This window comes from Lithobates pipiens, unplaced genomic scaffold (assembly GCF_037356315.1).
Source record: "Lithobates pipiens isolate NorthernLeopardFrog02 unplaced genomic scaffold, aLitPip1_a1.2 Scaffold_1, whole genome shotgun sequence".
In the NCBI taxonomy this organism is placed as follows: domain Eukaryota; kingdom Metazoa; phylum Chordata; class Amphibia; order Anura; family Ranidae; genus Lithobates; species Lithobates pipiens.
Window position 1 is genome coordinate 178749791 of NW_027507685.1, and position 20474 is coordinate 178770264.

At 41.7% G+C, this 20474-nt stretch overlaps 1 protein-coding gene across 1 annotated transcript in view; it reads right to left on the bottom strand.

The window, feature by feature from the left end:
• Nucleotides 1-19777, bottom strand: part of DHX16 (DEAH-box helicase 16) — a 74617-nt gene extending 54840 nt beyond the window's left edge. Inside the window, exons 1-6 of the mRNA XM_077478952.1 lie at nucleotides 19610-19777; nucleotides 15059-15344; nucleotides 7512-7720; nucleotides 4513-4672; nucleotides 4284-4340; nucleotides 1698-1949 (exon numbers count right to left, since the gene is read on the bottom strand). Coding sequence (XP_077335078.1) covers nucleotides 1698-1949; nucleotides 4284-4340; nucleotides 4513-4672; nucleotides 7512-7720; nucleotides 15059-15256 — 876 coding nt within the window. The 5' untranslated portion in view covers nucleotides 15257-15344; nucleotides 19610-19777. The remainder of the gene's footprint in view (nucleotides 1-1697; nucleotides 1950-4283; nucleotides 4341-4512; nucleotides 4673-7511; nucleotides 7721-15058; nucleotides 15345-19609) is intronic.
• Between the last annotated feature and the right edge of the window lie 697 nt (nucleotides 19778-20474).

The following is a 20474-nucleotide window of genomic DNA, read 5'->3' on the forward strand; positions in this document are numbered from 1 at the left end:
CAATGCATCCAGCTAGACTGCGTTTCTACTCTTGCCAGCGGTGACAGTGACACCTGCGGTCAAGGAGAACCCAGTGCAACCCAGCTGGACTGGTACTGAAACCAGAAATTTAGAGAAATAATCCCGAAGCCCAGCTGTGGCTTCAGGCAACTTAACTTTACACAAAAAAAATAGCGCCTGCTCGTCAGGAGCCAGCACAAAATTGGTATACCTTAACAATGTTTGTAATGTTTATATATTCTATCTCTCTTGCTCTCTATATGAATAAAATAAGATTGAATTAAAAAAGCACTGGAGGTTGCATTCATTGGATCGAGGTAGGCACACACCTTTGGAGAGGGAGGGTGGGTTAGAGATGAGGTCATGGTAAAGGGGCAAAAGGGATACGTGAACACTGTGAACCCCCAAATAGGGTCAAGTAGGAGGGCATTCCAAGTGTACTTTTTGACGCTTAGACTGTAACTTCCTGTTTCTCCATTTTCTGCATCACAAAACACTTTCAAACTTACAGTGGTAGAGATTTTGATTGTGAAAGTAAAAAGCCTGCAGTGAGTGTTCCAGCATCAAAAGCAGGCACATTCCAGAATCACCAGATTACTGCCAAATATTCTTGGGTGGACTGTTGCACTACAAGCACACCTGGATAAATGAAGGTACTAAGTAGGCTATGATCCCTTTAGGAAACTGAATGCGAAATGAACAGTTTTGACAGTTCTGTAAATTTAGGTAGCTGGATAAAGGGCTCTGTGTCGATGAGCTTTGGGTTTGCGTTAACGGCACCAGCGTAAGATGCTTGTGAGACAATTCATTAACAGGTGTGTTCAACCTACCAATGACCTGCGTTAACTGTATTTTGCATACCTATAGCGTAGACTTGTATACAGGTGCAAAACCCATATGAAGCAAACCAAAGGCCTAAGCTGGTTGCTCATTTTATTTAAAAAGGAAAACTACAGCAGAGGTTTGATTACAGGCCACTTTTAGTGGACATTTTCTTGTTAAAGGAGAGCTCCGGGCTTCCCCCCCCCCCCCAAAAAAAATTAAGAGTCAACAAGCTACAAATACTGTAGCTGCTGACTTTTAGTATAAGGACATTTACCTGCCCCTGGATCCAGCGATGCCCTCACCTGAGCCAATGTAAGGGAAAGCAGTAGGGACGCTCTCCAGCTTCACAGCCAGTTTCCTACTGCACATTCGCGAGTCATGAGGAGCTTTGTGAATGGTCCCGCAGTTTTCAGAAACCTGTGTGTGTCCGAGAAGGCTGCGGGGGGGGGGGCTGAAATAGCTTGTAGATCTTACCCGAAAGTGAGAGTGGGTACCTATTAAAACCAGGTACCTGATCATCCCTCCCTCAAAAAATGCCTTTTGGGTGGAGCTCCGCTTTAAGGACAGAATTTCACATTATAAAGCCCTACTTTAGGGCTTACTCAAATGCTCACAACTACTGAGAAACGGTTGTCCGAAAAAACAGATTTTTCTTCCAACACTCAGTCCACTTTGACAAGGGTCAGTTACCTGTGACATTAGGTATGCAGATAAGAGTCTGCCAAACCAACCATAAGCCAATTGGTCTCAGATCTGTAAACCTGACATCAAATGCACCCCTCCCTGTTGTCAGGACAAGGGACTTGGAAAGGTGATCATTATACCCATCACAATATGTGCTTCATGAGTTCTGGATCAAATCTGTGATGTACCTTATTCCTGGTCTCCTCAGGCATAACGTAACGGTCATGTGTTTCTATGTGCTGCTTCTTTTTGGCTTTTTCGTATTCATTCGCCAGATCCCTCACTGTGCGCTTATACTCCAAATTTTTTTTCTCAGGTGCTGTTAGCCCAGGCCCAAACAAATATTCTTCATCTGCTATCTCAGCCTCCAGATCCTCCAGCTTGTCCTTTTCTCTCTTCACCAAATAGTCCCGCCGAGACTTCTTCCTTAGCTCTGGTACCTGTATCAAACACAAACATGTAAACTCTTTAACCATTTGAACAGATTTACCCCCTTCATGACCAGGTCATTTTTTTGCAGACAATTTTGAAAAAAATAAAACATTTTACATTTTGCTATAAACTATATGCAATAAATAAAATTAAGAAAATGAAAATATCTAAATTAATTTAGGCCAATATGTATTCTGTTACATGATTTTGGTTAAAAAAAAATCCAGATAAGCGTATATTGATTGTAGACATTATAACCTTTGCACAAACCAAACTATGGTATATATACTGGAATTTATTTATTTCATACTAGTATAGGCGGCAAACTTATGGCAGGACTGTTATATTGTGGTGGACAATCTGACACTTTGCAGGAACCATTGACACTAATATAGTGATCAGTGCTAAAAAATATTCACTGTCATTGTACTAATGACACTGGCTGGGAAGGGATTAAACACCTAGGGTGGTCAAAGGGTTGAATGTGTGTCTAACTAGTGTTTTTGTGTACTGTGTGAAGTGCTTTTACTAAGGGGTTTACTGAATTTTATTGCCTGCTTTGCAGGGAAAGAAAGAATATCCATCACATCCCTGCTGACAGGATAAAGCTCTGCCTTTTCACATAAGCAGAGCTCCGTCCAGCCTCTCCCCTTGACAATCAGGAAGGTGCCAAGGGACATCAACTGGCCGACACCCACTGATCGGCTTCTGCTGTGACTAATCACAGCAGAAGTGGCGCCCTGGGGACATATGCCCCTACCCAGAAGGGCAGAATCACGTATATATATATGCACATGATTCTGCACAGAGCGGCCACCCTGTAGCAGTAAATCTGCTATGGGGCGTTCATTAAGTGTATAAAAGCTTCAATGCAAACACTGCAAAGAATGAGCATCAGTCACAACAGACAATGCTGGTCCCAATCTTATGGACAAAATGCCCATGTAAGAGTTCATTATAGCAGCAGATTTGAACATTTAACAGTTTATTTGTCAGTACAGGCTTTTATTCGAAAAAGAAAACCACTACAGCTAAACATCTGCAGATACAGTAATACAATGGCTCATCTGTGTTTGAATGAGCTGAATCATCCCAATTAATTCCCAAACCTCAATATAAAAAAAAAAAAAAAAAAAGATGCTATGGATTTTTCAGATCAGCCACCATTTAAGTACTTTAATTCATTAGAACGTATATCCCAAATCTGCAGAGACAAAAAGGTAGAGGTGACTGGGCCCCAAAAAAGAGAGCCAAATAGTTTCATTAGCCCTTGCTTATCAATTTGATTTGTGTAAGGTAAAAAAAACTATTACAACATGCCCCATAGCAAACAGCTACACCTCCGCCATACAATTCTAACTAGCTGGCAATGCAGAACTGCGAAAAAAACTTGGTGCTATATCAGATTTATTATATTTATTAATAAATCTTCTCTGAGGTATTGAAGTATAACTAGAGGCAAAACTTTTCATTTTTAGTGAGTGGAGAGGGATTAGAAGTCCTGTCAGTTTTTATTGCTATCTGTGCCTAAGATTCATCCTCTCTATATGTCCTGTTTACTATTATCACTGAAAGTAAATATATAAAAGGAGAATCCAAGGTTTTGGGTTGTCCCCAGAAATGCAACAGAGGAGACATTTTCCAATAGGGACTCCAGCTCTGGTGACCTGGGAATCCCTCTCACTTCCTGTTTGGCTATGGGACAGGAAGTGAAGGGAAACCTCTGCAAGGGACACAGGTGACAAAAAAGAAAGCAGACAGGGGTTATGAACCTCCCTTGCTCTATCCAAAATGGAAAAAAGAACAACACTTTTGCCTATAGTACACATCTGATCCATTTTCAGCAAGCTAAAGCCCGATGTCAGCATATGTCACTCAGCCAGTCCAGGCTCGAGAAAAAAAATCATGTTATACTTACCTGCTCTGAGCAGTGATATTGCATACAGCAGGCTGGATCCTCCTCTCCTCAGGTCCTCCGCCAACGCTCCTGGCCCCTCCCTTCTGCCAAGTTTCTCCAGAGCAACCAGCTTGCTCTGAGGGCACCCAAGCAGGCTTGCTCCCAAGCTGCGGCTCTGTGTGTCCATTCACATACAGACCCATGGCTCGGGCCCACCCCCTACCTCTCCTGACTGGCTCACTGGCTGTGATTGACAGCCAATGGCTAGTGCTGCGGCCTTATCCAATGAGTAGTGAGAGTGCCCGGAGAATTGAGGCTACCATGCACATTACTGGATCGAGATAGGGCTCAGTTAAGTATTAGTAAAAAACCTTGAGCTTTTACAACCACTTTAAACCCCAGGCATAAAGTTAAACACTGTAATATCAAATTCAATTAGGTTTACCATTTTTTTACGATCTTCTTCTGCCATCTTTAGTCTCTTCTGTGCTTCTTCATATGCCTGTAATGTAATTGTACAGAACACAAATTAAAATAGTAGGTCTAGAAATATAATGTAGGAATGACAGCACTAACCGTAAAAAATGTAACTGGTGTGGACATTTTCAGAAAATAGATTACTTCCCCACATTGCCTTCTCCCTATAGCCATCTTTATGTTTTGGAACACCTTACCTTCTTATCTGACCTCTCCACAATATTCCTGGTTTTCTCCTTATCTCTCTTCTTTACTCTTTCTGCAAAAGCATCTCTTTCCTCCAGATCCTTTAACCGTTCTATCTCTTCTTGGTCTTCTTCATCTGAGATTATCTGAGGAGATGAAGCTTTTTCTTTTCTGGAAGTCGTTGAAAGATGGACAAATCAGATGTCAGATGATACAAGACATCATTAATATTTCCAAAATGATAAATAAAATTCATAGACACTATGAATGACAACATGTCATCAAATATCATTCATCATCAGCAGCGCTTACGTATGGCTTCCTTGCGTTCCAAGATACTGAGGAAAGAAACCGGAAGGGTCAGTGAGCGGCGTGCAGAGCAGTGTTTTGACATTTTATGGAGCCATCCCCTATTCCCTCAGTGACTGGCTGTATAAAATAGCTTATGACAACTTGCTATTCGTCCAAAAACGGAACAAGGACTGTGTTCATTTTATGAGGACAAGCCTGTGTATGTGTGGAGTTTTTTCATTAAAGTTCATAAACGGAACTGTACTATGTGGAGTTTCTTTTTCCCCCATATGGTGAGTCTGGATGAACTGTTGGATAACTGTAAGGAAGGCATAAGGATGCAGAGACGTGGGAGTTATAATTAAGACCCACTGATTTCAGAAGTGTGGTGAGTTTGAACCCCAGAGGGGAGTGTGACGCACGTGTGGAGCAATTTGGTGGAAGGGTGCACTATTTTCAGACAATTATTTCTATCACCATTACGCATTGGGACTCTCACTCGTTTATCATTATCTGATACTGCTTCCAGTGCTGAGTGTTCAGTATTTCTATAGGCTGGTCTTATTTATGTTATATTGGAAATTGAGAGATATATATTTTATATAATTTATCATTTTATGAGTGATAATAGCGCTGCTGATGATGAATGATATTTGATAACATATAGTGTCTATGAATTTTATTTATAATTTTGGAAACATTGTGTATTTTAAAAATTAAGCGGCTGTTTAGCATATCGTTTTAGGATAATAGGATCATATGTATTACGGTATGTGATGTCTATTAAAAATATGTTGGTGTTGCGCTGCTCTTATATTATATAACCCTCCGAGGGTGGTAAATAAAATGCCTAATTACACAAATCAGTAGTGTAATATATATATGTAATAATATATATATGTATAAATGTCTGATAAATGATATCAAAAAGTGCAAAGTGCTAAAATAAATAAAAACACCACAGAGCTGATAAAAATCCAAATAAATGAAAATCAAGTGAACAGAAGTAAATAACTAAAAGCAATCTCTTAAACAAAAATTACTTATTTGATAAAGTGCAGAAAAATTTTAATGGTAAAAAAAAAAAAAAAAAAAATTTAAAAAACGCACTACAGAGTCAGTTGAATCAGACCTCCACAAAATCACAACTGCCTGAATTAGGTGCAAAGCCAAGAACAGTGAATTGGTCATAAAGTGCCAAGTTTTTCTTATAAATGTTCTTCTTAAAATATTTCATACACAGGGTACTCGCACATTAATTGATTGAAAAAAGCCTTTTTCTAGTAACCAACAATCAATTAATGTGTGAGTACCCTGTGTATGAAATATTTTAATAAATGCCATTTGCGAAATACTACACTATGGTATTCCCTCTCTATTAATCTATTGGGTCCTATGGAGCAATAAGAAAAAAATTTAAAGGAGAAGGCGACCGGATTTACCAGGGGAGAAGACAGATAAGGAAATCTATATACCTTTATGTGAGTCGCTCCTTGCTATAGGTAAGGGGCCACTGCCCACTAAAGTGTGATCACAACGGGATTAAGCACTGGGAGATCCACACCTCAGTTGAATTTGCACAAGTTTGCACAAAGCACTTGCACTTAAAGGAGACCGCTGTTTATTTATGGACTGGATTCTTTATATCTTTTAGTTTTTTCTTTTTTGATGGATTTTAATATGAATATTTAATCTATAGAGGCTGGATTCATTCGGGTATAACATATGTTATAGCCGACTCTGTAGTGCGTTTACTACTATATATTTATTGTTTATTTTTAAGTTTATTTACTTTTATATTTTTATTTCTATGTGATCTGGAGAGGGTCACCCTCTTTTTGTTCTAGTTATATTCTCTGTTGTTTTCTTGTATATCATTTGTTTACTATTAGGGTGGTTCACTTATATCACCTCTGGAGAGTGTTTACTTATCTGCACATTTATAAGAAGCACTTGGCACTTTATGACCAATTCACTGTTCTTGGCTTTGCACCCAATTCAGGCAGTTGTGATTTTGTGGAGGTCTGATTCAACTGACTCTGTAGTGCGTTTAATTTTTTTTTTATCATTAACATTTTTCTGCATTTTCTCTGCACTTTATCAAATAAGTAATTTTTGTTTAAGAGATTGCTTTTAGTTATTTACTTCTGTTCACTTGATTTTCATTTATTTGGATTTTTATCACCTCTGTGGTGTTTTTATTTATTTTAGCACTTTTTGATATCATTTATCAGACATTTATACATATATATATATATATATATATATATATATATATATTACACTACTGATTTGTGTAATTAGGCATTTTATTTACCACCCTCGGAGGGTTATATAATATAAGAGCAGCGCAACACCAACACATTTTTAGTTTTATATTAAGTGGATACGGTGTGACCCATTTCGGTAGTTGCAGCAGCCCTTGGTATTTGATAGATCATCAGAGGTAGCGCAGGAATAAAACACTATCATGTGATGTCTATTGTTTTTATTTTTTGACGCGATTGCGCTGAGTTAAGGAGATCGTTGTTGCGCCTTTTTGTCTCTCTCCTTATATATAAAGACATCATTAATGTCTATCTTAACAAAACCAGCATGGCATACTTGCCACTATTTTCAGGTATGGCCTGACAATAGGGAACAGATTCTTTGCTACTCTCTACAGTGTTTACTGAATATTACATAACCGTTACACAAGTCACAGAACAGCTGTACTCACTGTGCGTGGTCACTCTCACTGTCAGACGACTCTTTCCTCCTCTTCCTCAAATGTTTCTTCTTATTTTTCTTGTCATATTTGCTCTCTTCCTTTGCCTCGTCCTCATCGCTATCCTCCAGAAGGGTGTAGGATTTGTTTTTCTTTTGCATGGCCAGGGCCTCTCGCTCTGCTGCCCGAGCCGGGCGTTCAACTGGCACTTTGCGGGGAAGCTGTGCAGAAGAGACAACAAATGAAGAGATTATATGTAAGGAATTTGGGACTTTAAATTAAACTAATGACATTGTGGAGGTGGATTGATAAAAGGACATATTTAATAACATGAAAAGATGTAAAAAATGCATATCAATAATACAAAACAAGTAAAGGGTATTGGTTATTCATGTATATACACACACACACACATACATCTGCATGTATAATGGACATCAAGGATACCCAAGTATGTATCATCTTGGCAACACATAGTATATAGTGTAGAAAAATTGATAGATTCTGTAAATTCATATCTATACACATATCATATAGGCGGCACATTGCAATAGGAGTAAATATTATAGAATGGTATACACATGATTAGTGTAGATGATGAGCTGGAGTAGTTTCTTATGCAGGCATGTATCTGCATCCCAAGTGCCCGACACGTTTCGTGTATGGACACTCATCAGGACGTGGGGGGGTTGGGTGGGTACCCACAGTGCCTCGGCGCTATGCACCATGCCTCGTGTTGGATGTCCTCCAGGCGTTATGATGTGAGGCGCAAGCTTTTCCACTCTAGCCGACATAGCTGGGAGCCTCTTTCCTGGGCGGTGCTCACCGCCTGTGTTGAGGTCCCTCCTTGCACATGATGTGCCAGCATGGCGCAGGTACTAGTCAACAGGCTTGGGGGGGGGGGGGGTATATATGGCGCCTCCCCATACACAGTTTTCCTTGCCACACATTCCACGATGCCCCACTTTACAGAAGCACTTGCGTTTTTTTGTACACATCGAGGTAACTATACCGTCACCTCTCTCTCCAACCGGTCCTGGTGATGTGGGACTGTCCCTGATGTCTCTGCACATCTCTTTATCATTCTTGCTAACTTGGTTTTTTGGTATATCATTACGTGCACTGACTTTTCATTATTTTTACCATTCTAAATGGTCACCTTTTATCCTCACTGGAGTTTCTCATTAGCATTATGTAGCTCAGTGATACCCCATTCATTTATTAGACTTTCTGACAGTCACCACGTATCCATCATTTCGACTCACTGTGAAGACTGGCTATGGGTGTTCTGGGGGGCTCTATGTGTGCGCCCTGCTGGAGCGTGGCTCCAAACTACCTCAGCTCCTGGGACAGACTACCTTCTGGCCTTGGCCCCACACTCATCATACTTCATCGCATTTCATCTTATGCAAGTATCCAGGACTGCCATATTTGCCTTTTGCTGTCATGTCTAGTGCCATGTCAGATTAATTATATTTATTCTTTATAGATATTCCTGAGCATCCGCCCCTGATGAGTGTCCATACACAAAACGCGTCTGACACTTAGGATGCAGCTACATGCCTGCATTAGAAACTACTCCAGCTCATCTACACTAATCATGCTTATTCCATTCTATATTGTTTACTCCTATTGCAATGTGCCGCATATATATATATATATATATATATATATATATATATATATATATATATATATATATATATATATATATATATATATATATATATATTTAGTTTTTTTACAGAATCTATACATTTTTCTACACTACCACGTGTTGCCAAGCTGATAAGCTGATATATACTCATGTATCCTTGATGTCCATTATACATGCAGATGTAGATATACACATGACCAATACCCTATACTTGTTTTGTATTATTGATATTTAATAACATGAAAAGATGTAAAAAATGCATATGTCCTTTTATCAATGTCATTAGTTTCATTTAAAGTCCCAAATTCCTTATTTATTTACTTGAATCAGGGATGGAGGCACACTACATATGTGCTTCATTCAAAGTCCCAAATCCCCCCTTTTATTTTTATATATATCATAAATATATAAAAATTCTTAAAGAAGAGAGAGTGATCTCTATGTGGTATCCAACAACAAGCAACTGACAATGTTGCTGTGGCAGTGTACTGTATGTATTGGAAGGTAACCCAATGAAAAGAAAAGGAGTACGGTGCAGTGCGCAGAATCATACACCACACTGGCCCCTAGCCAGTAGGCATCTATGATGAGGAAGTATGAGCAGTGAGGGTAGGAGATTGCTGGAGAAACTTCACAGCAGGCCATATAGGCTGATGTGCCAAACTCTTAACAAAGGAAGATTGAAAAACAATTAACCTCCTTTCTATAAAGAAAAGAGAACTATTGCCAATTGGTCATGGGGAATCATCAGCTGGAACTTGCTAACTTGATACAACAGATGCCTCACCCACCCTTAACACAAAACAATTCTTTTTCAAAGAGAAACCAAAAAGGCAAGGTAAGATGACAGTGGGAGTTATTTACTAAAGGCAAATACACTTTGCACTGTAAGTGCAGTCACTGTAGATTTGAAGGGGACATGCAAGGAAAATAAAAAATAGCATTTTTACTTGCACATGATTGGATGTGAAGTAATAAAATAAAATCAGCAGAGCTTCCCCTCAGATCTACAGAAAGTGCACTTGTAGTGCAGAGCGGATTTGCCTTTAGTAAATCAACCCCAGTGTCTCTGGAAAGGACTCATCTCTGATCGCCATATACTCACCTAAACTGCTCTCTTGCAGCTTCTTACTGGTCAGTGTTAGGCTGACCATAGATGATTAGAAGGAGGTGGATGGAGGAAACCCCCCTGCTCTGCTAAGTGAGCCCTATGCTGTCAGAGTACACTGGTTAGCACTTCCACCAGTCCTGTTTATCGGCGGATTGAAATTCAGCTGGTTCAGCTGAGAACGGCCGACTTTCCATCCATCTATGAACAGTTTAAAGACTTTAATATCACTTTAAATAACAAACATGTCATAATTTCCTACTCTGTGCAGTGGTTTTGCACAGAGCAGCCCCAATCTTCCCCTTCCCGGGTATCCCATTGGCACTCCTGCCCCCCCCCCCCTCCTGCCAAGGACCCCCAGAGTGAGCAGCTTACAATGGGGGCACCCAAGCAGGCCAATGGCTCCCGCTGCAGTCTCAGCCAATGAAGAAGGGAGAGACCCCAGAGACCTAAGGCTCTGGGGCACATGGTGATGGGGCTCAAGTCAGTGGGGGGGGGGGATTGCTGCACAGAACAGGACAGTGAACTGGACCTAAAAACGCACAGGAATCTTTTAACACAGACTGAAGCCACCCTGGACATGTGGGAACTGGCCCCATTGCGGTTGCAAACACATCCGATTCACCTATATCGGAACTAAACCTTAACCACTACAGACCCGGACCAATAAACACCTTAAGGACCAGAGGTCTTTTTCCAATTTCGCACTGCGCTGCTTTAACTGGTAATTGCGCGGTCATGCAATATTGCACCCAAATGAAATTTGCGTCCTTTTCTTCCCACAAATAGAGCTTTCTTTTGATGGTATTTGATTGCCTCTGCGATTTTTATTTTTTGCGATATAAATGGAAAAAGAGCGAAAATTTTGAAAAATAAAGATATTTTCTTCTTTTTGTTATAAGAAAAATCGAATAAACTAAATTTTAGTCATACATTGAGGGCAAAATGTATTCAGCCACATGTCTTTAGTAAAAAAAAAAATGTCAATAAGCGTATATTTTTTGGTTTGCGCAAAAGTTATAGCGTCTACAAACTAGAGTACATTTTCTGGAATTTACACAGCTTTTAATTTAGGACTGCCTATCTCATTTCTTGAGGTGCTAAAATGGCAGGGCAGTACAACCCCCCCCCCCCCCCAAATGACCCCATTTTGGAAAGTAGATACCCCAAGGAAATTGATGATGGGTATGTTGAGCCCATTGAATATTTTTTTTTTTTGTCCTAAGGGATTGAATAATGACAAAAAAAAAAATTTTTTACAAAAAGTTGTCACTAAATGATATATTGCTCACATATGCCATAGTTATATGTGGAATTGCACCCCAAAATATATTCCGCTACTTCTCCCGAGTATGGGGATACCACATGTGTGGGACTTTTTGGGAGTCTAGTCGCGCACGTCCCCCCGAAAACCAATCACCACCTTCAGGATTTCTAAGGGTGCAAATTTTTGATTTCACTCCTCACTACCTATCACAGTTTCGAAGGCCATAAAATGCCAAAATAGCACAAAACCCCCCAAAATGACCCCATTTTGGAAAGAAGACACCCCAAGCTATTTACTGAGAGGCATGTTGAGTCCATGGAATATTTTATATTTTGCCACAAGTTGCGGGAATATTACAAACTTTTTTTTTTTTTGCACAAAGTTGTCACTAAATGATATATTGCTCACACATGCTATGGGCATATGTGAAATGACACCCCAAAATACATTCTGCTGCTTCTCCTGAGTACAGGGATACCACATGTGTGGGACTTTTTGGGAGCCTAGCCGCGTACGGGACCCCGAAATCCAAGCACCGCCTTCAGGATTTCTAAGGGCATAAATTTTTTATTTTACTCCTCACTACCTATCACAGTTTTGAAGGCCATAAAATGCCAAGATGGCACAAAATCCCCCCAAATGACCCCATTTTGGAAAGTAGACACCCCAAGCTATTTGCTGAGGGCCATGTTGAGACCATTGAATTTTTTATTTTTTTTGTCCCAAGGGATTGAATAATGACAAAAAATAAAAAACATTTTTTTTTTTTTTTACAAAAAGTTGTCACTAAATGATATATTGCTCACACATGCTATGAGCATAAGTCAAATTACACCCCAAAATAAATTCTGCTGCTTCTTCCGAGTACGGGGATACCACATGTGGGGGACTTTTTGGGAGCCTAGCCACGTACGGGACCCCGAAAACCAAGCACTGCCTTCCGGATTTAAATATAAAATGCTACCAAAAAAACTGTTAGCGATCGCAGGGATCAGGCCTGACTCTGCGATCGCTGCAGTTATGTGTTTAGTGTTTTGTAAGTGACAGTGATCGATCGATACTGCACTTGGGTGGGCTGGGCAGAGGGGCAAAACGCAGGTGCTAGCAGGTATCTGGGCTGATCCCGCTAACAATGCGTTTTTTTGGAACCCTAAACTGCTGGGGATGCTAGTATAGATCTGATCAGATCAGATATTGAACTGTTCAGATTCTATACCACTACGGGAGGTTTATGCTTTGCGTGTGGGTGTTAGCGGTACTGGCACTAACCTAGCGCTGCCTGGGGCGACGCAGACCCTGACCCTAAAACCTAATTGATATCACCCGCCGGGTGATCAGGGGGTTAAACCTTTATTGGGTAATAAATGGTGTGTGCCCTGATGCTATAAAAAGCAAACTAACCAGAGTCACCCGTAACACTTATACGGTGATCAGTGGTGAAAGGGTTAACTAGGGGCAATCAGGGGGTTCAAATTTTTATTAGGTAGTATATGGGGGTCCCTGGCGCTATATAAAAACCTGACGGGGAACCTAAATAACTAACTGGCTAACCAGCGTCACCAGTGACACTTATACTGTGATCGCTGGTGAAAGGGTTAACTAGGGGCAATCAGGGGGTTAAAACCATTATTGGGTAGTATATGGGGGTACCTAACGCTATAAAAACCTGGCGATGAACCTAAAAAAAATAACTAGCTACCTAACGACACTAGTGATACTAATGCAGCGATCAGAAAAACGATCGCTTAGTGACACAGGCAAAAGGGGGTGAAAGGGTTAACTAGGGGCAATCAGGGGGTTAAAACCATTATTGGGTAGTATATCGGGGTACCTAGCGCTATAAAAACCTGGCGGTGAACCTAAAAAAAAAAACTAGCGACACTAATGCAGCGATCAGAAAAATGATTGCTTAGTGACACTGGCAAAAGGGGGTGAAAGGGTTAACTAGGGGCAATCAGGGGGTTAAAACCATTATTGGGTAGTATATCGGGGTACCTAGCGATATAAAAACCTGGCGGTGAACCTAAAAAAATAACTAGCTACCTAGCGACAGTAGCGACACTAATGCAGCGATCAGAAAAATTATCGCTTAGTGACACTGGCAAAAGGGGGTGAAAGGGTTAACTCTAGGGGCAATCAGGGGGTTAAATCTTTATTGGGGGGTGATAGGGGGCTACCCTGGACCTAACACTAACTGCCCTGACAGTTTTTACTGTTACAACTGACACTGAATGCAGTGATCAGTAAAGAAATGATCAATGCAATCAGTGACACTGTGACTGGGGGGGGGGGGGGGGGGGGGGGGGCTTGTGTGCCTGTGTGTACCTACATGTCAGTGTAGTGTTGGTGCACACTTACTTTTAGTCATCTCCTCGTAGTCCGGTCAAAAAGACCGCCCCGAGGAGAATGACATCACTTCCTCCTTCCTGTGTAAACAATACACAGTGGGAGGAAGCTTCTCATTGGCCAGGAGCGATCCAGAGGGGGTGGCCAGAAACCAACGGCCATCCCCTCATCACGGATCGCTCCTGTAGCGAACCGGACCGCCGTATCCAGCGGGAGGGGGTCCGATTGGACCCCCCACCCGCTGGAAGGCAGGCACGTACATGTACGTGCTTGTGCCTGCCTGTGCCATTGCGATGACGTACAATGGCAATACGGTGGTCCTTAAGTGGTTAAAGTAGTCAATTTATTGCCCGGTTTTAACTTCCCACTCCATCATATTCTGGTGGTTAATGAAACTTGTGGGAGGTAAAATTACTTAGTTTCTAGCAACCATTTCCTTAATTATTTTTTATTGTCAATTTCGTTAGGTAGCAGAAAGTAACACTGGCACCTAGGGGCTAAATTTGGCAGTCCAAAAAAAAAGAAGTCTGCCAAAAGAGAGCAGGTTAAAAAACATAAAAAATACCTTTGATGTCTAAAAGAATACACACAACTACTGCTATCCATGCGTGTCCCACAAAACAGACAAAGGTAGTCAAGATAACATAGTAACCCCTGGGCTGAGGCCTCACTTGACCCCCCCCCCCCCCCCACTGTACCAACATGACACCAGAAACATCAATTGATAGGCCACCTACCTCTGGGCAGTAGAGTCATCTTGAAGCAAGATTTTAATTAACTTTTTAGGGCAGCCCCTATGACAGCCAGTATCGTGGCACAAGGGCAGAACTGTGTTGACTAGCTGTTGCCAGAACGTGAACGTTTGGTGGGGGGGTTCTTGGTGTAGAATAATCAGAGACCCAGAAGCGTTTGTTATTATGGCAATTATTTTCATTCATATTTGTGAATCCCAGTGGTTTGAAAGTAGTTGAAAAGGACTAAAAAATGACCCGTGTGACCGCCTGTAGCAGCATGCGTACTCCATAAACAAAGAATTACAGTATGCTACCAGTTTTACTTAAAAAAAGCTCTAAGAATGGAATTTTTTTACCACTTTTCCCGATCATGACTGCTTTTCCACTGACATTTATCCTGTAGACAGGCCTCGTCAAGTACACAATACAGATCATAAACACTCTTACCTTCAACCAGAGTTCCTCCGCAAAGCTTCGCACTTTATCGGTGACATCGATTGCTCCTGTGCTAGTTAGGCGGCTTACAAAATCGACAGAGCTTGAACTCCGTTGAGCAGTGCCAACAAGGAACTGGGCCACATGACGATCGCTCATACCCAGAATTTCATGGAGCTGATCTTTCACCCAGGCTTCCACCACATCCATTTTTAGGTTCTCAGTCAATGGCAGGTTAGAGAAAATCTTGGAAGCACAACTGGAGGAGCAAAGCTTCAGCAAGAGGAGGCAGGGGCAGCTGTAAGAAAGAATGATAGAAAAATGTACATACAAACATCAGTCGCCCCTATTTTCCTTTGCCATAGCCAAAACTAATCAACTTTTCCCAAGAGTCCTAAAGAAAACAAAAAGATATTGCCCTATTTAGTTATAACTACATGTTTAAAGTGAATGTAAAGGGATTTTTTTTTTTTAACTAACAAGCATTGTATACTTCCTCCACTTCTTGGGTCCCCAGCCAGTGTTCCTGGCCCCTCCCCCTTTCTGAATGCCCCCATAGCAAGTTGCTTGCTATGGGGGCACTCATGCAGGCTCCAGCTCTGTGTGCATGGCTTGGCCTTGTCCCCCGCTCTCTCCCCACAGGCTGTCAATGGGTCCCGCTGCTGCATTCGTGGCCAGAGAGAGACACTGCTCTTGGGCACATCGCTGGATCAAGACCAGGTTTTTAGTTTTTTTTTCCTTTGTTTTGTATAGAGTGCAGAGGGATTAGAACACCTGTCAATTGTTGAAGATGGATGTAAGGGATTCTGAGTGAAAAACTGATCTGGATCCTTTGAAAATAAGGGAAATCACTGAGGTGGCAAAAAAAAAAAAAAAAAAAAAGAACACCTGTCAATTGTAATTGCTGTCTGTGCCACTGGTAGATCGCTATCACACTGAGGCAATTTTCAGGCATTTTAGCAATAAAAATAGTTGCCCCCCATTCATTACAAAGGGTGCTTTCACATTTGGGCGGTGCGCTTAGGGGATGTTCAGAAAAGTCCTGCAAGCAGCATCCTCGGGGCAGTTTGGGGGCGCTGTATACAGCGCTCCCAAAATGTGCCCTATCCATTGCAATGAACGGGCAGCACCTCCAAAACACCTGAAAAGCGCTTCAGAATTGCAACACAGGAGTTGTTAACCCCTTCTTTGGGGTTCAAAGCACCGCTAAAACAAGCACCGCTTTAGCGCTAACGTGGCCCAGTGTGAAAGGGGTCTCAGGGAGATTCACTCTCTCTCTTTGTCCTGTTTACCATTATCATTGAAAGTAAAAGAAAACCCCAAATTTCAGGTTGTCCCCAGAAAAGTAATAGAGGAGAAATCTTCCAATGTGGACACTAGTTCTGTTGACCTGGGGGTCCCCAGGAAATTCTCTTCATTTGTAGGGATTTCCTATCACTTCCTGTTTGGCTATGGGACAGGAAGTGAAGGGAAATCTCCCCAACAGGACAAAGATGGTAAAAAAAAATATATAACCGTCCCTCTATCCAAAATGATAAAAAAATAAAAATAAAGAGATTTGCCTATAGGTCTACTTTAACCTCCTACCCACTGGGCAATTATACCCTCTCCCTAACTGGGCCAATTTTCAGCTGTCACACTTTGAATGGCAATTACTCAGTCATACAACATAAAATTTTTGTCCTTTTTTCACACAAATAGAGCTTTCTTTTGGTGGGATTTAATCACCACTGGGTTTTTTTATTTTTTGCACTATAAATCTTCACAAAAATTTGCTAAAATTTTGCTAATTAGTAATTTTTCTTTATAAGGCTCCATACACATTGGAGCTCAAACTGCAGTTTAATGGAGTTTGGGCGTTTTTTTTTTTAAAGCCCATAAACTCCACTCTATGTTAGCCTATGTGTCCATGCACACATGGAAGTTTTTTAGCTTTAATGAGCAGTGGAGTTTATGGGCTTTTTTCTGAACGCCAGAAATTCGCGTTCAAAGTGCCCTTTTTCACCGCCAAAAAACGCAGATAAACACTCATAAACACACGTTAGTGTTTGGCATTCTATTTTTTCAATGCATTGTGGGAGTTTGGAATGCACTGTGGGATTTTTGGAGTGTCCTCTGTGTATTTTTATTGAAAACGCTCATAAACGCTAGTACAAAGTGTTTTCTGCCAGCAATCTGGCGTCCAGAAAAAGCTTTTTTGAGCTTCAGTGTGCATGGAGCCTAAACTTTGACCAAAATTTATACTGCTACATTTCTTTGGCAAAAATAACCCAAATCAGGGTATATTATTTGGTCTTTGCAAAATTTATAAAGTCTACAAGCTATGGTGCCAATCATCATTGAAGATTGATCACACCTGATGTACTGACATTTTCGTGAGACACTAACAAGTCAGGAAAGTACAAATACACCCCAAAATTACCCTTTTTGGAAAGTTTCCAAGGCACTAAGACCCCTTTCACACCGGGGCTGCCTTGCATTAGCAGTAAGGCACTGCTTCTTTTAGAGGCGCTTTACCGCTGTGTAAGTGGAGCTTAAAAGGGCCTGTGTTGCGTGCTTTCCAGGCGCTTTGGAAGCGCCACCCATTCATTTCAATGGGCAGGGCGCAGACCGCCCCAAAAGGTGCTGCTGTCCAAAATGAGCGCTGTCATTAAACTTACCTCTAACCTGAACTCCAACTTTATGTACTCATTCCTCACCCCCACAGCTCACTGGAGTACAAAAAGTGGGAGTTGGGGTTAGAGAGGAGTTTAGAGGACGCGCACTAATTTTTCTGGGAATGTCAGCCATTCAAAAAACGCAGGTTCAGGTACCATTATTTTCAATGGCACCTAAAACATGGTGTCTATTTTCCACAATTTATCATATCGCATGAAGCTTGTTGCTAAAAATTAGCTCCTGCTCCTTTTTGAGCAACAAGCTTCAGGCAATATGCCACACGATAAATTGCACAGAAAAACGGCATTGCATTTTAAGCGCTATTGAAAATAATGACACTTGAACCTGCATTTTGCGATTGAAGTGCGTTTTGAGATTCCTGGCAGAATCACAACAAATCTGCTGCATTCCCAGTTGTAAACAGTGCCTGAAAACTGAATTAAACCCTCCTAACCTTTTCAGCCAAGGAAGCTGCCATCTTGGCCTCTGCTTGATCAGCAGTTGCCATGGTGCTGCACATGTGATCAGTTAGGACACCAGCCATTTGATGGTTTGACAGTTTGGTTGAGAACACAAGCAAATGTGACAGTTAGCAGTCCTAGCATACAGGGAACTTAAAGTGGAAGTAAACCCTCCTATCATTTTCAGCCAAGGAAGCTGCCGTCTTGGCCTCCCTTTAATCTTTAACTGCCATGAAGCTGCACATGTGATCAGTTATGACACCAGCCATTGGATGGTTTGACAGTTTGGTTGAGAGCACAACAAATGTGACAGTTAACATTTCCGGCATGCCGGGAATGTAACTGTTTTTTCAAACTGTTAGATCGATGGGTTAACTTCCACTTTAACCACTTGCAGATCAACTCATGCCTACATATATATCAGCAAAGTGGCGCGGTTGCGCAAATTGGATGTACTCATACGTCACTCCATCAACGATTGCTAGCGGGCGTGCCCGCGGTCTCGATGTCCGCTGGTGGCCCGCGATCGTGGCATGAAGAGGCAGCACGGGGAGAGGCCTATGTAAACAAGGCATTTCTCTGTTCTGCCTAGCAACATGATAGGGATCTACTGCTTCCAGTGATCGGGAGCAGTGATCTCTGTCATGTTCTAGTGAGCCCATCCCTCCCTACAGTTAGAACACGCTGAGGGAACACACTTAACCCTTTTCCTGCCAGCGACATTTACACAGTAATCAGTGCATTATTATACCACTGGTCGCTGTATAAATGTCAATGGTCCCAAAATAGTGTCAAAGGTATCTGATCTGTCTGCCACAATCACGATAAAAAAAGCAGATCACTGCCATTACTAATAAAAAAAAAAAGGAATAATAAATCTATCCCCTATTTATATTTTAGACATGATAACTTTTGCGCAAACCAATCAATATAAGCTTATTGCGATTTTTTTACCAAAAATATGTAGAAGAATACATATTGGTTTAAACTGAGGAAGAACTTTGTTTTTTTATATTTTCTTGGGGACATTTATTACAGAAAAATGTAAAAAAATTAGTTTTTTTCAAAATTGTCACTTTTTTTGTTTATTGCGCAAAAAAAAAAAAAAATGCAGAGGTGATCAAATACCACCAAAAGAACAGAAAGCTCAACTTGTGGGGGAAAAAAAAGGACGTTAATTTTGTTTGGGTACAACATTGCACGATCGCACAATTGTCAGCTAAAGCGACACAGTGCTGAATCGCAAAAAAAGGGCCTGGTCAGGAAGGGGGTAAATCCTACCGAGGGCTGAAGTGGTTAACAGTTTTTTTTTTTTGGCATTTTATTTATTGGCCCTTTTGTGTCTCCTCTCCACTACAAGTCCCAGTGTGCCTTTCTCACCCCCCGCCTGACTCTGTCACTGTACAATGGTGAGGCCTCCATCTCCAGCACTTCTAATACTCACCATGTAAAACAACCATCTCCGTCCCCTTACTCTCCTTACAATCTGTTACGATACAAGCATCCGCTGGCGCCAATTGATGACATCAACCACAACGTCCACTACACTTCCGTGTTTTGGAACGCACACTGCTTTTCCGATAGATCAACGTTGTCCAAAAGATACGGGAACTGGCGTAGGGCGGGCGTAGAATGAGCGCAGGGCGGGCGTAGAGAAGGCGTAGGGCGGGCGTAGAGAAGGCGTAGGACGGGCGAGGAAAGAGCGTAGAATAGGCGTAGAGAATACGCAGGGCGGGCGTGAGATGAGCGTAGAATAGGTGCAGAGAACACGTAGGGCGGGCGCAGAAGAAGCACAGAGAAGGCGTAGGGCGGGCGTAGGACGAGCGTAGGGTGGGCGTGGGACGAGCGTAGAGCAGGCGCAGGAAAGGCGAAGACATGGTAAACACGCTTTATTTGCGTAGGGCAGGCGCAGGATTGGCGTAGAACGGGCGTAAATCGGGCGTAAGACAGACACTGGACACTGGAGTTTGGCATACGTAATGGGGCAGGACAGACGACTAGCGTAGACATAGATGCTTCATGCTTGGTTTACTTATTAGCAGACCCTCTTTGCCCTATTATACAGTATATCCAATAATAATTGCCTATACACACCATAGTTGCATTACTGGAAGGAGCTATGTTAAAGCAGCCTGTTTATTTTGAATAGGCTGGTGGCGCTAGGGTTGCCACCTTTTCTTCAAGTCAAACCCGAACGCTTAAGCAGCGCAGCCTAGATCCTCCTCTTCTGGAGTCCTCCCCCCCACGGAGCTACTGACTCCTCCTTTTCATTGGGTGGCCCTATGGGTACCTGTGCAGGCTCGCTTCTG